Below are 17385 nucleotides of genomic sequence, written 5' to 3'. Positions count from 1 at the left end.
GGCAGCCAAAGACTTTTAACCGTAAATGAACCTGAAGAGGAGCGAAGACACCAGTCAGTTTGGGGATATATTGGTTGAGAGGGAGGTTGATGTGATTGTAGTAATGCTTTTTTTTTTTCAATTTGTCTTGCTTTCGGCATGAAACAGCATGTTGCAAAAAGAGCTCTGAGCTGAGGCCCAACCAGAGAAGATCTAGTTGTAGATTTGACCCTGGCCAAGTTCCAGTACCTCTTTGAGCCTTAGTTTCTATCAGATGAGAAGATACCTTAAAGGTCAAGCATGCACTCATCTACAGCGTGCATACCTGCCGCAGGGTTACCCAGCCCTTAGTGACAGGGAACTTGTCATGTCCCCAAATGGTTGACCCACCCAGTCTCTCTAGACAGCCCTGACTTGGAAAATTCTTTATGTTGAATCGACATCTGTTTCTCGACAATTTGCACTCATTGGAGCCATACAGAAGAAAATGTCTAATGCTGCTTCCACAAATATTTGAGGACTGCTAACACATTTCCTCCTTCCACTTACTCCACAAGGCTTCTTTTCTTCCAACTAAACATGTACAGTTATTTTAAACAGGGGGACAGTGTGGGGTAGTGGAAAGAATGCCGGCTTTGAAGCCAGACACATCTGCGCTCAGTTCCCAGTCCCTGCACATACTAACACTTAGTGCTGTGAGCTGCCGTATCTTTCTCTGAAAAAAAAAAATGTGAATGAAACACTCATCTAGGCGAGTTATTGTGAGGATTAGTGACAAATTGGGTAAAGATCCAGGCTATTGTAGGAGCTTAAAATATGAGGACTTGTACACCTTCAGTGACATAATTTGCAATGCATTTTTCATTTATCTTCTCTGAACAAATTCCTGTTTGTTTATGTGTCTCAGTGTTTGTTCTGTAGAGCAGAATAAATACTTTCTGCGAGATCTAACTAGCAGAATAGAGTAGGACTAGCTTATGCTGGGTGCCTCTCTAATTATAATCTACAATCTACAATGGCGTTTTTTGGGAACCGTATCACAGACTCCCTGTCAACGAAAGCCCTGTCTCTTTAGCACGTGCTGCCGCTCAACCAAGTTTTTCCCATTTTGAATTTCTTTGGTTTATCTGAATTGGTCGTTATGGCTCTTGGAAGTGGCAGTCCCAGTTCTGTCCCCTTGTCTCCATAAATATCCTTGTGTTTGTCACATTTTGCATCTGAAACGGGGGTTAGGAAAATATGATCATTGAACTCCTGGTATCAGCCCCGCTGATTGCATACCGCTGTGGCACCTCAGCGAGCTAACAAACGCTAAGCTCTCTACACTAATTTTTGCACAGATTCGAGGTCTTATCATGTGGGGCTGTCAGAATCAGAATGTGGCAGGAATGTAGGAGAAGCGACTGGTGGAGGGAATTCTGCTGCACGTGATGCGGGTCCAGGGTGGCCCCGTAGCCAACAACCGAAAGGGTGCCCTGGGAACAGGTCGGAGGCTGACGGCCGATGGATGGGTGGCTGTGTGTTTTCTCGGGCCGGGCCGCCGAGGGTTTCCTACCTTGGGCCAGATCCTCCCCCGGTTGGAGGAGGCCTCTCCCTGGAAAAGTCAGGCACTTTTACGAGAATCATGAACTCTTTGGCTCCCGAAGCCTTATCGCCAATTTTTTCTCCATCGATGTTTTCAAAGCAAACTCCCAGCTTTAGCTGAGAGCTTATCTCGCACAGTACCCCCAGCTTTCTCCGCTCCTGCACTCGTGGTTCTTCCCGACAGGACTGCTTTCCCCCCTAAATGCCCACTGAGAAGTCCTTCCTAGCCCCCATCCCTCCTTTCCAACGAAGTTTTTCCCGGCCACGCTGCCCACGAGGGTTTTGCTTGAGCTTCGGACTGAGAATTCCTGTGGTCTTCAAGAGCGTCCCTGGCCCCTCTCCCGCCCCCCACTCCTCCCCATCTCTCCTCCAGCCTTCCCGTTTGTTCTGTGTGGGTGGACAAGTTCACTTACGTGCAGAATCAGATCTTTTGTGAGCACTCGGTCCATTAAATACAAAAGTGCCTTCCTCTGGGATGCGGGTGCTTCTGGTGTGGTGCGAATGAAAGTGCAGAATTGTTTGTAGGATTCATAGAGTCCACTGACAATAAATATGAAAAAAAAAATAATGCCAAGGTCGTTACTATTGTCGTCTTAGTTAAAATAGGAAAGCCTTTACTCCTTTGAAAGGACCCATTTATTTAAATTTTTTACAAAGTAATTCAGTCCTTGAAAAGGTGGTGGTTAGTGAAAATAGGTAATCCTCCATTTGTAAAGGGACTAATTTAAATTTTGTTAAGTAACCAATTAAGGCCATAAAGGGTTTAAATCCATCTGTGGCTTTTCATTTTCTTTAGGACAAATTCCAAACGCCTGTAGGATGAAATGCTCTTTCTAGCCTAATTTTCTGCCGGTCAGCGCCCCGGCCCAAAGCACTGGCAGCGTTCCCCGAAGGTCGCGCGGTCCAGGGCCTCCGGTGCTTGGCGAATGCCGGCTCCTCCGGCGGGAATGTCCTTTGTCTGTCTGGTAAACGTCTATTCATCATTCAAGACAGCCCTCCCCCTCCCTCTCCCCTTAATTACTTCCTCCTCTGTGCGCCCTCAAATTCTTGTACTTACTCATGCAGTATTTATTAGGGGCCTGCTTTGTGGCCAGCACTGTGGCGGGCTCTGGGGATACAAAAGGTGAATAATACTTGGGCTCGGCCTTTGAGGGCCTTACATGTTAGGGGGAGGGGGCCGACCTGTCACAAAATGTGGCCGAGAAATTAGAGGGGGAATTTAGCAGCATCGGTAATCTTGTCTATCTTCCCCACCGATGGCCGGCCTCTTGCTCGGGGGCAGGGACCGTCCTCGTTCCTATTTGTAGCTCGGCCTCTTTGCGCACTGTAGGTGCTAAATAAGCACCCGTTTCATGACCCTCCTAATCGGGCACCAGTGGAAGCGTACGCTGGACGGGGCCACACCTTTTGAGGGCATGCTCGTGGTTGGTGGTTTCTCGCAGGTGGGGTTGGTGGCCCTTGGCTCCCTGGGTGCAGTCGGGACTGGGTGGGCTCCATTGCACCGGCCTTTGCCAGTCGCACTGGCCTGCGCTCTGGGCTGAGGAGTGGCAGGCAGGCGCGAGTGAAGAGAGGCCTGCAGCGCCCCCGCTGGAGGGAGCCGGCACTGCTCGGGCTGCCGGGCTCGCCTGCAGCCCTCGTGCGTTCCTCCGAATTCCAGTTTACAACCAGAAAATGAACACAGACACTGTGATTCCCTACCCCTTTCTCTTCGGAGGCGTAGTAAATACTTTTGAAGGGATTATGGTTGAAGACAAAAAAAATCCTTCCTACTTTTCTGTAACACCGGGGCCCTTGCGTTGTGAATTCAATCTTACATAAAGGGGAGCCTCAGTCCCATCACCGTGCTGGTCATTCATTCTGGCGCAGAACGGATCCTTTGCTGGGGGTGGGTGCCGCGGGCGGGCTGCGGCGGCCCTCGCCTGAGGCCTGCGTTGCGCGGCGCCCAGTGGCGGAGCGGGAGACTCAGATGTTCCGCTAGGGTGACCTTTTCGCTCCGTAGCGGCCGTGCGGCGATTATCCTGGTGGTCGCTTGGGTAGAGCGGGCCCTTCCCTGGCCACTTGTTCATGCCTTAGTGGTTACCCGTTCTTAGGGACCCGGGAGGTGTCGAGCACTTGTGGACCGCTACTTCGAAGCAGACACGCGTGTAGCTCAGAGCCCACGCCCCGGGCATGGCGCCAGACCGAGCGGAGGACACACCTGTGGTCGATCAGCCATCTCTGGGGTTGGGGCGCCCATTGGGTGGTCAAAGGGGAAGGTTAGGATTTCAGGGATCTTTTCCTGCAGCATTAACTCGCCAGAGGAGGACTTCTGTTGCAGAACCTGGAGCCCAGGGTTGGGGGGGGGGGGGGGAGCGGGGGGCCTGTCTGGAAGCAGCGAGGTGCTGGTGGGGGCCAACACACTGAAGGTGCCCCCTAGAGGAGCTTCTGGGAAGGTGACGCGCGTCCCTGCGGCGGCTGCGGTGGGCGGGGCACTGCGGCGCGGTGGGCGGCCCGGGGCGGGGCGTGGGTGGGCTCTAAAAGTCGGCGCCCACTGGCTCCGCGCCGCCGCGGCAACCAGCGCATCCCGGCGCCTCCTCTGCGGCAGTCGCACCTCGCGCCTTGCCGCAGCGCGCCCGGCTGGCGGTTCGCTGCTTGCCGCGGTCGGCGCCGCCCTCGCGGGCTTCGGCACCCGTGCTCCGGCTCGGGGTGCCGTGCGGCATGGGATAAGACGCTGGCTTGGCGCGCCGAGATCGCCTCCCCAGGTGGGTGCGCGGCCGGCGAGGGGGTGTGGTTGGGATCGGCACTGGGGTGCTGGCTAACGGGCAGGGACTCTGTTTCGGAGCCGGGGCGGCCGGCCCGCTATTCCCGCAGTGGAGGGAAAACCCCATGGGAGGCTGGGTGGGGGACCCTCCTGCTCTATCTACTTGGGAGGGGATGTCTCTTACGCGCACAGAACTTGGGATCGTCCCGATTTAGGATTTCTAGAACCCTGGCGCGATTTAATAAGATTTTTGGACCTCGGGCATCGCCCTGGCGCGATTTAGGAATTTTTAAGATTACCCACATTGCATTGGCGCGATTTAGGATTTCTAGACACGGCGTCGCCCTGGTGCGTTTTAGGATTTTTAGATCCGGTCATCGCTCCTGCGCAATTTAGGATTTTTAGACCCCGCCGTCGCCCTTGCGCGGTTTAGGATTTCTAGACCCCGCAGTCGCCCTGGTGCAGTTTAAGATGTTCAGATCCCGCCGTCGCTCTGGCGCGATTTAGGATTTCTAGGCTCGGCGTCATCCTGGCGCGTTTTCGGATTTTTAGACCCCTCCGTCGCCCTGGCGCGATTTAGGATTTTGAAGACTCCTTGATTCGGAATTCCAGACCAGGTTTCATCCTGGTGCGATTTAAGATTTTAACGCCGGATATCATCCCGACGCAGTTGAGGGTTTTTAGAACCCAGCATCTCGTTGGCGTGGTTTAGAATTTCAAGACTCTGCTGTTGCCGCGGTGCGGCTAGGCGTTCAAAACCCAGGTATTGTTGTGGCGCAATAGGATTTCTAGATCCGGGCTTTACCTTGGCGCGGTGTAGGGTCTTAGCAGCAGGTAGCATCCTGGCGCGGTTTATAATTGCCGGACCCCGGCACTGCCGTGGCGCAGTTTACCATTTCAAGTGCCTGGTGTCGCCGAGACGTTAGTTGCCGCAGAGGGTGGCTGGGACGTGCCCGAGTTTGTTATCTCCGAGCGCAAGTATCTTTGAGATTTCAGGAACGAGAAGCTAAGGGAGAACGGCGATGCGGCCAAATCATCGTGCTGCACAGGGATTGTTTGCATTGGGTTGCAAAGTAGTCCCTAGCCTCCCGCGATGTGCCAAGGTGGGGTTTGGTGGTGGTAAACGTGTTTTTCCTATTTACAAGACGAAGAAATCAAGGCTGGGAAAGGTTGATTAATTTCCAGAAGGTTTGTGCTGTGGTTTGCCAAATTTATTCTCTTGACTTGTGGCTCGTAAAATAATGGCGATTTTGGTTAAAAAGGTTTAATCCATTTTGCTGACTGACTGCGAGGTTGCTTCCCTACTAAAAATCCTACAACGTCATTAGGGGCATTTTCACTGAGGTGATGACGACAGAAAACGACTTCCCAAGAGGTAGCTTCTTGGCTTTCTTGGAGGAAAGGAGAAGGAAATGTGTGTGTGTGTGTGTGTGTGTGTGTGTGTGTGCGCGGGGGGGGGGGGGGGTGTTCAGGAGCAGAGTGTGTAGTCGTCTCCCCCCCCCCCCCCCCCGCACTGGGTGGGGGTGCTCCTTCTGCCTGCTCCTCCGGTAACCCCTCCCTGGCTCTCTGCTGAGTCATTGCAGATATCCGGCTGCTGGGACCTGAATGAAGGAGAGAAGCTGGGGATGAGGCGTGATGAAATGCGCCCCTGAAAAATGGATGAGCTGGAGTGTAGTACAGATAGCTCTGAGGAAAGGACCATCTAAACCTAATGCTTTTTGTCATCTCATCTTTCAAAGAGATACTGGGATGCACCCTACTACTATTGTGAGGTGAAAACTGAGATGCAATCGTCACGTCCCAGGCATTTAAAAAAATTGTTTCTAATGTTACTTTGAAAGGTAGAACCAAATCATTGCCTGGATTTTTTCAGGGACAGGTACTTTGGGGTGGGGGGGGGGGATTGCCGTAATGATACCTACAAGATTTTTTTTGTTTGTTTTCACCACCGTGGAATCACGGACTTATTTATTTTAGAGTTAAAATATATTTTGTGATGCGTAGCGATGTGGCCAGATTACCTGTAATATGGTGAAAGGGCGTATGTACAGACACAAAGCCATTTCCACCTGAGCTTTGTCAATTAATTTCTCTTATTTATAGCTCTGGATTATTTTATTTTTTTAGTTTTAGAAGGTATTTCCATTCTGGCTATTTTGAGAGGACTTCCATTCTGCTGATAATTCTTTCCCTGATAAGATAGAAACAGGGGAAACTGTTTCTAACTCCTGTTCAGCACTCATTGTTGTTATGGACAAGTTGACCTTTGAAGTCCTGGGCTTGGGAAGGTTGGGTGTGCAAACCATGCTCCTTTCAATGACAAAATCAATTCCCAGATGTTGGGTATGAGTCCGCCTTTTTTTTTGGGGGGGGAGGAGGAGGGAAAAGGGGAGTCCTAAGAAATTCAATAAATGGGAGCTTCCTCAAGAAAAGCAGAAATGTAATCTGCTGCCCTCACCTCTCAAGAGATTAGATATTTGGGGTCACGACAAAGCTGCTTATGTTGGAATATGCAGTGCACCCATCTTACTTCACCGCCTCTTTACCCCATGCAGTTTCTCCACACAAACACAGATAGTAGTACTAAACGGTTGCACTGGGGTCAAATACTAACATATCAAGAGCAACTTTCTGCTGAAGGACATGCACTGTTACTATACATATATATTTTAAAACATTGGTTAGAAATATATATGGTGGGGGTAGAGCTTTTGACTACATGTGAGGGAAATTATTCCCCCCCCCCTCAGGAAAAGCCAGTGAAAGGGTGCACCATTGTACTTAGAACGCTTCCTTTTATTTTACATAAAACCTCTCCAGTGGGTCTTGAGAACAGCACAGGGAGGGGCTGAGTGATTACAATGGGGAGAAGAGGAGGACAGTTACATATTAAAATAATATATTTTTCCTCCTGGAAATCAGAATGGTGAGCAAATATGGTGATTGCCATAGCAGGCAGAGGTGCACCTACGCTCCTCTTGGAAAATTTTCCGCCATGGTTCATAGGAGGGCAAGAAAGTCACCGCGTGGCACAGCAGTTTCACCCCGCCTTACCTGTTCGGGCTTGTGGACGTGTGTACAGCGTCACCTGACTGCTCACCCCGGTCTCTGATTTCCCCACAGGATGAGGGAGTGGTGGGTGCAGGTGGGGCTTCTGGCAATACCCCTGCTTGCGGCCTATCTATACATCCCGCCCCCCAAGTTTTCCCCTGCTCTTCACTCATGGAAGTTGTCGGGCAAATTTTTCACCTACAAGGGACTGCGCATCTTCTACCAAGGTAAGAACAGGACTGTTGGGCTCCTGTGCATAGAGGCCCCCCAAGGTCCCACTTAGGTACTTGTTTTGTGTCAGCTGGTCTCTACTGGCCCTCAGTGATGGAGGGGAAAGCCCCGTTTTTCCAGGAAGTGTGCTTGAAGGAGTGGACGAAACCCCTTGATAGCAGGGAAACGGGAAATGCCAAGAAAACTGCTGGGAGGGCGCGGGTGGTAAAATTGAGATTTCAATCTCTGTAGAACTGACCTTTTACTGTAATTTTTCATAGCCAATTTGAATTGATAGGTTTTTTCCTCTGGAGCGCCCCTAGTGTCGGGAAATATAAACAGTATTCATAGATAAAGCTACCATTGATTGTTTCTCCCCCACCCCCAATTCCTGATTTCATTTTGTTTTCTATCAAGATTGTTATATGCATAACTAACTATGATTTAAGTCTTATACCTTTGTATAAATTAATGTGCTAGTGATAATTATTGTTATGACTGCTACTTATCAAGTAATTACCATATGCTAGGCATTGAATTATATTTTCAGTATTTATTAATTCATTTAATCTCTATAACAGTAATTGGAGATAGGTGCCATTAACCTCATTTTATAGGTAAAGAACCCGAGAAACAAAATTGGAAAAGATTTCTTTTGGGCGGGGGTCAAGAGCAATAACGAAAAATGTTTGTCATAAACCGTTTTTCATTATTGCTCCTGACCTCCTCTCATTTGCTATCTTCAATTAAGTAAGTATATAATTTTCTTTATATTGGTCATTTAGGTGGTTTCCAATTTTTCAGTGTTTTAGTTAACGTCGAAGGGAAATCTTTATATATGTGTTTATTTTTTCCTTATATTTTCATACTATACTACTTGTAAATAGAATGATTTTATTTGCATGGATTTAAAGAATAAGATGTATAGGATAAAATATAAAATTTTAAATTGCTTCTAAATTATTTTGCAAACCTTATTTTCAAATTCTCATGCCATTGGCAGTATATGAATATATCAGATTTAATCTAATGTTATCAGCAATAACATTATTATTGCTGATAAATGTTAAACATTTAAATAATACTATTTAAATGTTTGGCTAATTTAAAAGATGTTTACTAAGAAATGTTCCTATTTATATTGGCTAATCCTATTTTATAGTTAAAATTTTACAGTAGTTTGAGCATGATGCTTTTGATATTGGGTTTGATATTTATATCCTCTTTGGGAAATAAAAGTGCGGGACAAACAATATAAACTAAGGTACTCACAAGGTTGAGGAAGAGTTGCTATATTTTAGAGAATTTTGTGAGGTCATTAATGATAGGGTACAAAGAATTTGTAGTTTATATATTGTGATCATATATGCTTAACTGTGAAAGTTTACTTTTTAATGTGAAAAGCAATTTACATATTAATAACACACAATAATGGGAGAAATACTTAAGAAAAATGGGTGAAATTAGGCAGACTTCCTTTAAGTATTTTCATATAAAGTGTCCTATTTATATTTTTTTAATATACAGATTTAGAAAAATCAAATGCCTAATTTTACCTAAAGGGATAAGCTTGCATTTTAAAAAGAAATCTATTTTTAATATTAATGAACGTGGGCGGGATTTCTTGTCCTTTATATCACATTATGTAGATTTTATTATCTTCGAGGTTATTTTTATAGGGAGTTGGCCTGACCGATCTCTCTCATTCTTCCCAGACTCTGTGGGTGTGGTTGGAAGTCCAGAGATAGTCGTGCTTTTACATGGCTTCCCAACATCCAGCTATGATTGGTACAAGGTAAGGAAATCAGACTTTCTAGGTCCTACTATGTCTTTGAAAGTCCAAAATCAAGGATTTTGTTATCAGCACTGAAAGGCTCTTACATATTTGAATTGCTTAATAAAATAGGATTAAAGGTAGAATTGTTTTTCATTTACTGTAAGGGAGTAAAAAAACTGTTTGGCTGTCAGGAAGGCTCATCGCCAAGTTAAAAATGCTCGAGTTCCTCCCTCAATAGAGATTGATTATTAGGAATAAAGCACTTTGCAAGAGGATCATCTGCAGGCCTGTGGTGGTTTCATGTGGATTTTCCCTTCATTGAAGTCTGTTTGTTAAGCTGAGAAAGGGAGGAAACCCTTATGCTGCTGTAGGTTGGAGGGGAGGGGCAGCATCAGAGAGAGCTAATCACCCCTTTCTTTTTTTTTTTTAGATTTGGGAAGGTCTCACACTGAGGTTTCACCGAGTGATTGCCCTCGATTTCCTAGGCTTTGGCTTTAGTGACAAACCGGTAAGCAGCTTCTGGATGGGACCGTGTTGAGGGACAGGGGTGGGTGAGATGGAGGGGTCAGGCCGCAGACAGATCTGCACTCCTGACTGCATCCCGTGTGTCTGGCTTCCTTCCCCTAGAGACCACACCACTACTCCATCTTCGAGCAGGCCAGCATCGTGGAGGCGCTTTTGCAGCATCTGGGGCTTCAGAACCGCAGGGTCAACCTTCTGTCTCACGATTATGGAGACATCGTGGCTCAGGAGCTTCTCTATAGGTGAGTGGAGCGGTTTCACTCATTTAAGATGCTGGGAAAAGTACATTGCTCCTGGGGTCTTTCCAGCACTTCTGCCTTTTGGAAGTTTGTCTTCAGCCGCTGCATTGGTGCAAGCCCACTCACTCCGATGCATTTGCCTCCTGTTTCCAGGTTCAAGCAGAATCGCTCTGGTCGGCTTACCATAAAGAGTCTCTGTCTGTCGAATGGAGGTAATTGCCTTGGCGGTGGTGGGTGGTAGGTGACGAGGGCCACACTTAGATATCAGTGACACCTAAGTGGTACTCTGATGGTATGATTGCACACAGACAGTTTAACTAGGGGATCTTTACGCCATAAATCACTTTTGGTGGTCTGATGAGCTATAATGACCCTTTCTCAAAATAATGCTTAAAAAAAATATATAATAGGAGTACAAAGGAAATTAATTATAGTGATATTCAGTTAATAAAAAGCTGTGTTGTAAATATGTGCTTTTAAAAAAAACCTGATTTGACAGAAACATCATTCATTGGTTGATTCTTGTATGTGACCCAATGGCATACGGAGATGACGTTCTAACCAACTGAGCTATTCCGCCAGGGCCTAGATGTGTTTTTTTTTGTTTTTTTTTTAAGGACCTACACCTCCTGAAAAATCCCTGATTTCTTTTTCTGCCCCAGTCATTAACAACACTGTTCTGAGGCATGGAAAGAAACACAAGTCAGAGCCTCGTCATCAGCAGTATGGATGACCGTGTACATCATTTTCCCCATACCCCACCTTTACAATCCGAGAGTAATCCCAGCGGGATATAATTTGTTTGACCTGTTAAACCTAGAATTCCATGGGGAAGGAATTAGATGACAATACTAATTTATTTATAATTAGTTTTGTAGCATTAAAGGCCCCAAAGGTGACAGTGAGTAGGGTAGTCTCCAATAAGGGACCTATGTTTGCCTTGAAGTTGCTGGAAAACGACTAACATAAGTCTCTTCTTTTCCTTCAGGTATATTTCCCGAGACTCACCACCCTCTCCTCCTCCAACAGGTTGGCTCCTCCACTGACTAGATCGTAGCTCTTAAGATTTATACTAACATATGTAATACCTTAATCAATAAAGAAATTAAAAAAAGATTTATACTAACATAAACAATGCTGGGACCTTCGTAAGGGCCATTTCTGTTGTAAAAGGCCGCAGATAAAATCCTTCTCATCAGTTTACATTAGAAGTTAGTTTAATATGAGCATTAGAGATCAACAGTATTTGGAGAAGTACAGCTATCTCAAAGATTTGTGTCATCAGCATGCTGGTTGACAAATTGGGACCTCAGTCTGAAGTTGAAGGTATCAGTTAAATGTCTTGGGGATTTAGTGACGTGTAGAAATGGAATCTTAAAGGGAATTAGAAACAGTTTGCTTTCCATGAGAGAATGTGGGTTGGCAAAACAAAAAACTAAAAGCCAATGGCCAAGCCTTTCAGTAGGAGATTTGGCTAAAGTCTTTTTTTTTTTTTTTTCTTAGTATAAAACCCTTTGTCCTGGTTGTGTTCTCTCTGGATTCTTGATTTTTACTTATTTACTTACAGATTCTCAAAGATGGAGGCCTGCTGTCACCCATCCTCACACGAATGCTGAACTTCTTTGTATTCTCTCGAGGGTAAGTCATTGTCAAAGACTGATTCACGGCAGCCTGGGAACAAAGCTGCTGCCATTAAAATTCTGGGCCAAATCCTATGGTTTGATATTTTAAAGCAAAGGTGTTGGCCACTTGCAAGGGATGGAGTAGATGGAATTCATAAATCAGTTAAGGTCAGTTGAGGGTCAGACTACATGACGTTCAAGGTTCCAATCATATTTGACATTCTGAATTCTTCTTACACTTATCTTTCTGCCTTTTTTTTTTTTTTTTGACTCTTTCAGTCTTGCCCCCGTCTTTGGGCCATACACCCGACCCTCAGAGAATGAGCTGTGGGACATGTGGGCAGCGATACGCAACAATGATGGGAACTTAGTTATCGACAGGTAAGAAATAACCCTTTGCTTTGGTTTCCCCTAGGCATTTTTTTTTTGGGGGGGGGGGATATGGGATTGCTTGTTCTATTCTTGGCTGGCTCTACAGTCTCAGAAGAAGGTTGGTTATGACTTATGAGGTACACCAAAAACAGTCATGCTCTGTACTTTCTCTGAGGAAAGAAATCCAGCAGAGAGTGAGCCCTGAGGTGAAGCAATGTGGCACACAAAGTTTGCAAAAACAGCTGCAAATTCTCATGCTAATTCAGTTGTAATTACTGATTGGCTTGGGCAAATCCTTCTTTGGACCTTTTAATATTAAATGCTTCAACATGTCTAATCACAGTTAGGAAAGGCATTTAGTGCCTTCCTCAGAGTACCAGTCTCTTCCTTTTTCATATCCCTTCTGTAGCAACAGGGACTGGAGGGAGATTTCGCCGTCTTGTACCAAGACTTCCCACGCCTTGGTTCAGAAGCTGCTTTCCCAGAGGGGCTAGAGGTGGTGGTGTCCATAACTACTCGAGATAAGGCCAGCCCTTTGGCCAGCTAGGTCAGTGTAGCTCCCACGGCTTTAACTGATGGCTTTGCTGGGAATTGTGAGGGGGAGAGAGCCATTCTTCCCTCCCACCCCAACTCGGTCCAAAAGCAGGGGGCATACAGAAGGCAGCCGATCAATGATTCTCATCATTGATGTTGCTCTCTCTCTATAAAAAAAATTGCAAAACAAAACCCTCTTTTAAAATTTCCACACACTTCTCCAAAATGTAAAAAGCACTTATGAAACTCAACTATCACCTGTTAGAAATAATTCCTGGAGTTTCCAGGCAGAATATCTAGAATATATGAGTTTGAGTTCTACAATGTGGCTATGGCAGCTTGTCATTGTAGGAGAAATTCTCATTTTATCTGTGGTCAGATGAAATGCAGAGAATGAAACTTTGTGCTTAGGAACTTCTACACTTGGAACGTTAGAAGTAGATGTCAATTTAGCGATCGTGTAGTTCAGTTCTCATTTTTAAAGAGGAGGAAACGGGTCAAAAGATGTGTGTTAGACCTTTGAGTTACAGAACTAATTAGTGGTAGAGGCACAATCTGAACCTGACCTCTCATTACACATAACCCAAGCTAACTCCTAGCCTTCCTACATCCCAGTTCCTGTTTGACGAACACTAAGAAACATTGATTCTTACGTTGGTAGTAGGCATGATGACTGCTGCAGCTACACGGAGGTTAATCGTAGAGGTTAACAGAAATGAGTAAATTCAGCCGGCTAATCCCAGGCATGCCAAGTTGCTTCTGGATTAAAACACATACGGGGTTCCTTGTTGCTCATGTCAGGCCTTTGCACCCCTCTAACCATAAAAGTTTCTTGTTCTCCTGCTGATTTACCTGTCCTATAGTCTCTTACAGTACATTAATCAGAGGAAGAAGTTTAGAAGACGCTGGGTGGGAGCTCTTGCCTCGGTAACTATTCCCAGTGAGTATTTCTATATTACATCTTGATAGGAAAACTGAGGGACTAGGGTTAAAATAATTGCCTGATTTAGCAAATATAAATAAAATAAAGACACCAAACTAAATTTGCATTTCAGGTAAACAACAACTACTTTTTTTTTTTTAAGGAAAAGTATGTGCTGTGCAATATGTGGGACATACTGATATGTAAAAAAAACCAAACAGCTCAGCCTGTATGGCTCAGTGGTTGAGTGTCGACCTATGAACCAGGAGGTCATGGTTCAATTCTCATTCAGGGCACATGCCTGGATTGCAGGCTCGGTCCCCAGTAGGGGGTGTACAGAAGGCAGCCAATCAATGAGTCTCATCATTGATGTTGCTCTCTCTCTTCCTTTCTGAAATCAATAAAAAAATATTTTTAAAAATCATTATTTGAAATGCAGCTGGTCATGCTTTATTTAATCTGGTGACCCTCTCCAACATCTGGAGCATCGGTGGCGTGCTGTAGAGTGAAGTATATAAAGCACTGAGATACTATTGCTAAGGTTAACTACCATAGCACGGCCTGGAGTGGGAGTTAGTTATTGGCAATGCACAGCAGGAAAACAAACTATCACATTAAATGCTGAATTCTGGGACAGAAGGCTGTTTAAATTACTAATCAAGAACCTATAGGTGGTTTCTGCTCACTTGTCCCTTAATTCTTACACATTTAAAAAGAAAAAAAATCGGTGCTGTGTCTCACATATAAAAGTTAGTGTTCAAAAACTGGTGGATTTCAAATGTCAAGGGTCATTTATTGCAAAGAGATAGACTTTAAGAATGACAATATCCTGGAGTTAGGGAGAGAGAATGCTGCTTGGGGCTGAAGGCTGGCTGTGTACAGAGAAAATGTCCCAAATGGACTCAGTTGTCAGCTTATTCCCAGAAGTTTCTTATAACCTACTTATTGAAAGCAGCTAGATTTTTATCATAACACTAGAGGCCCGATGCACAAATTTGTGCATGGGTGGGATTCGGCCACAGGTGGTTGGCTGGCCAGCCCCACCCCCAATCAGAGGGGAGGCAGATGGGTGGGGAAAGGGGGCTGGCCCTGCCCCCTGGTCAAACTCCTGGTTAAACTCCCGGTCGAACTCTCCGGCGAGGGGACAATTTGCATATTAGCCTATTATTATATAGGATAATTTCTTTAAAGAAAATTTGTTCTGGAGGGGTAATTTTAGTCTGGGGTAGAATAGATGTGCAAGCTGTTAGTAATTAGTTCCTTTTCTCGTTCCCAGTTCATTTTATCTACGGGCCTTTCGATCCGGTGACTCCCTATCCGGAGTTTTTGGAGCTGTACAGGTGAGCCTCCCTCAGGGGCTTCGTATTGTTAGTTCCTCCTCCCGACAGCACTCTGGCCTCAGTGGCTGATCATCCAGGAGACGTATGATAAAGGATGAGCTGGGGAATCTTATTCTCACATAAATGTAAAGTCAGGAAATAGTTATACATTCTCCTGAGTTATACAGCCTGTTTTTACTGTGTGTGTGTATATATGTATAATTGTTATACACTCTCTCGAGCCTGTTTTTACTGTATATATGCTACATATTCCTTGGTGTACAGGTAAGAAAATTCTATCATGCGAACTAAGGAATGGAAGTGCGTAAAGTTGATAAAAAAATGTTTGCTGTAGTCTCATTGCAAAGCCAGCTCAACAGCTTCAGCTGGGCATCTGCAGGGAGAGATGGAGAGGAGCTCACAGGAAAAGTGCCTCCTCACTGGTGGTCATTTTCTCTAGGTACTTCCTCAGAAGGTTGGAATATGAAATCTTGACTGATTTTGTTCCATAAGATTGTTCCATCCTTCATATGACCTAGTAGAAATAACCCAGTAGTAAATAGCTTGCATTTAATTTTCAACAAAATATCCTCTCTCATCTCCTCTCGCGGTTAAGGAAGATCTTTCGTTATCCTTACCTGGACAGTGGTCCATTTATTTGATGCCTCACGCTTCTCTAAGGAGCTCGAAGTCACTCTGCTTTGACATGTATTGCAAAAGTGTTTTCTTTTTAAGTTGTTGTCTGTTGGCTTATGAACATGTAAAACCTAGTCTGTATATAGTCATAAATGGAATTGGCAAGCTTACCTGCCTAAGACACAATTCCAAAGTAGAAGCTGAATAAGCTCTTTGTTGGTTCCTTCCAGTGTGGTATGTCCGCAGGGACATTTACTAGGGCTGCCCACTGGCTTACCTCCTCCCCCTCCCTCCAGCCTCAAGTTCACCTACATGCTGTTCTCTTCCACTAGGAAAACGCTGCCGCGGTCCACAGTGTCGATTCTGGATGACCACATTAGCCACTACCCACAGCTAGAGGATCCCATGGGCTTCTTGAATGCATATATGGGCTTCATCAACTCCTTCTGAGCTGGAAAGAGTAGCTTCCCTGTATTACCCCGCCCCCCCACTCCCTTATCTGTTGTGTATTCCATTTAGAAAGAAATGCCCCAAAGAGGTCCTGGCCACCAAACACTTCTCTCACAAAGGTCCACCTGACTCACATTGGTGAACAGCATATAGGAAAAAGCCAGTTGAGGCTCTGACTAAGGGTGACCTGATAGTCCACCTCCCATTCCTTTGACATCTGATCAAGTGTATGGACTTGCCTTTGTATTATTAGGAAAGTGTGATGAGCACTACTACTCACGGATGCAGAGAGACATATATTCTTTTGCATAAGACTTTTAACATGTCTGTGGACTTTTCTGAAATACTTAGAAGTGTAATTTCTGGCCCAGCCCCAATTGGAATCTTGTAGAACAGAATGAGGAGAGGATGGCTGCTTCCCTCTCCTTGAATGGCTTTAAGGGCACATGCTTTTTTGTTTTCTAAGCAGCTTCAGGAGAGTGAGTCTCCCCTGTCATAACTTTGGCTTAGTTTCATCAGCTGCATCTAATTGTAGACGTTTTGTTAAAATAGATTTTGCTTTAAATAATGCAGCTTTACATAATGCAGTATTCTAAGTGTACTTTAAGACTATGATTTACTGACACGTGTTATATCTATTTTAGAAGGGTACTACACCAGCAGACACTCACTCTGGCAGAGTAGTGAACCTTATTAAACATATTTGACTTCTGAATAAGTTAAGCTAAATCCAAACTTAAAAAAAAAATTTCCTAAAAGTCACAGGACATTAAAGACCAACAGCATCTATGCCAGAGATTTACTGTTATTAGCTGGAAAGACCCAATTCTAACAGCAAATAACAGTCTGCTTCTTCATACCTCATTGCTTCGAAGCACATCCCTCCTGAGCTAACGTGGAGGGGAGGGGAGCGTTGTGCAGTCCCAGTTCCCACGCGGAGTGCACACGGATTCCTTTTGTTACGAGTGCTTACTTCTCACTGGTTGTCCCAGAGAGGCTTCCTCATGTAGCTCTGCAATTCCTGTACTTTACAGACAGGAAAGTTCCAGAAACTTTAAGAACAAATTCTGAAAAGGCCTGTGAGCAAAAGGTGCTGAATACTTTTTTTAAAGTCACAGTTTTCATTGTTTTAGTCAAAGTAGGATTAGGTGATTATTTTAAATTCTTTTTTTTTTTTAAATTAGCAACTTCAAGTATAACAATTGAAAGTGGAATAAGTGTTTATTTTCTATTAATAAAATGAATTTTGACAAAAGTGGACTCTGCCTTCCCCTCCCCACCACCCCTCCGGGATAAAGTTTTCCAACATTGCCAGGAGCTTTCAGACACATCACATTAAAGAATAGAATGAAGTTGAGCAGCTGGGGTATAGGATAGTATTTGCTTTACATGTTCACCCAAAGCTGTACTATCACACCAAAGTCGACC

The 17385-nt window shown here is 45.1% G+C and overlaps 1 protein-coding gene across 1 annotated transcript; it reads left to right on the top strand.

The window, feature by feature from the left end:
* The first annotated feature begins 4092 nt into the window (after window positions 1-4092).
* On the top strand, window positions 4093-17212 carry MEST (mesoderm specific transcript). Its single transcript, XM_079786092.1, has 12 exons — window positions 4093-4304; window positions 7427-7581; window positions 9280-9359; window positions 9772-9849; window positions 9969-10105; window positions 10256-10314; window positions 11091-11131; window positions 11670-11740; window positions 12004-12105; window positions 13494-13570; window positions 14829-14892; window positions 15840-17212. Exons 2-12 carry the CDS (start codon window positions 7428-7430, stop codon window positions 15955-15957), a joined length of 981 nt encoding a protein of 326 aa, XP_079642218.1. The 5' UTR covers window positions 4093-4304; window position 7427; the 3' UTR covers window positions 15958-17212.
* The last annotated feature ends 173 nt before the right edge of the window (window positions 17213-17385 follow it).

The sequence above is a fragment of the Cnephaeus nilssonii genome, assembly GCF_951640355.1.
Source record: "Cnephaeus nilssonii genome assembly, chromosome: 12".
NCBI classification, from domain to species: Eukaryota; Metazoa; Chordata; class Mammalia; order Chiroptera; family Vespertilionidae; genus Cnephaeus; species Cnephaeus nilssonii.
This window is presented reverse-complemented; position numbering and strand designations above follow the sequence as displayed.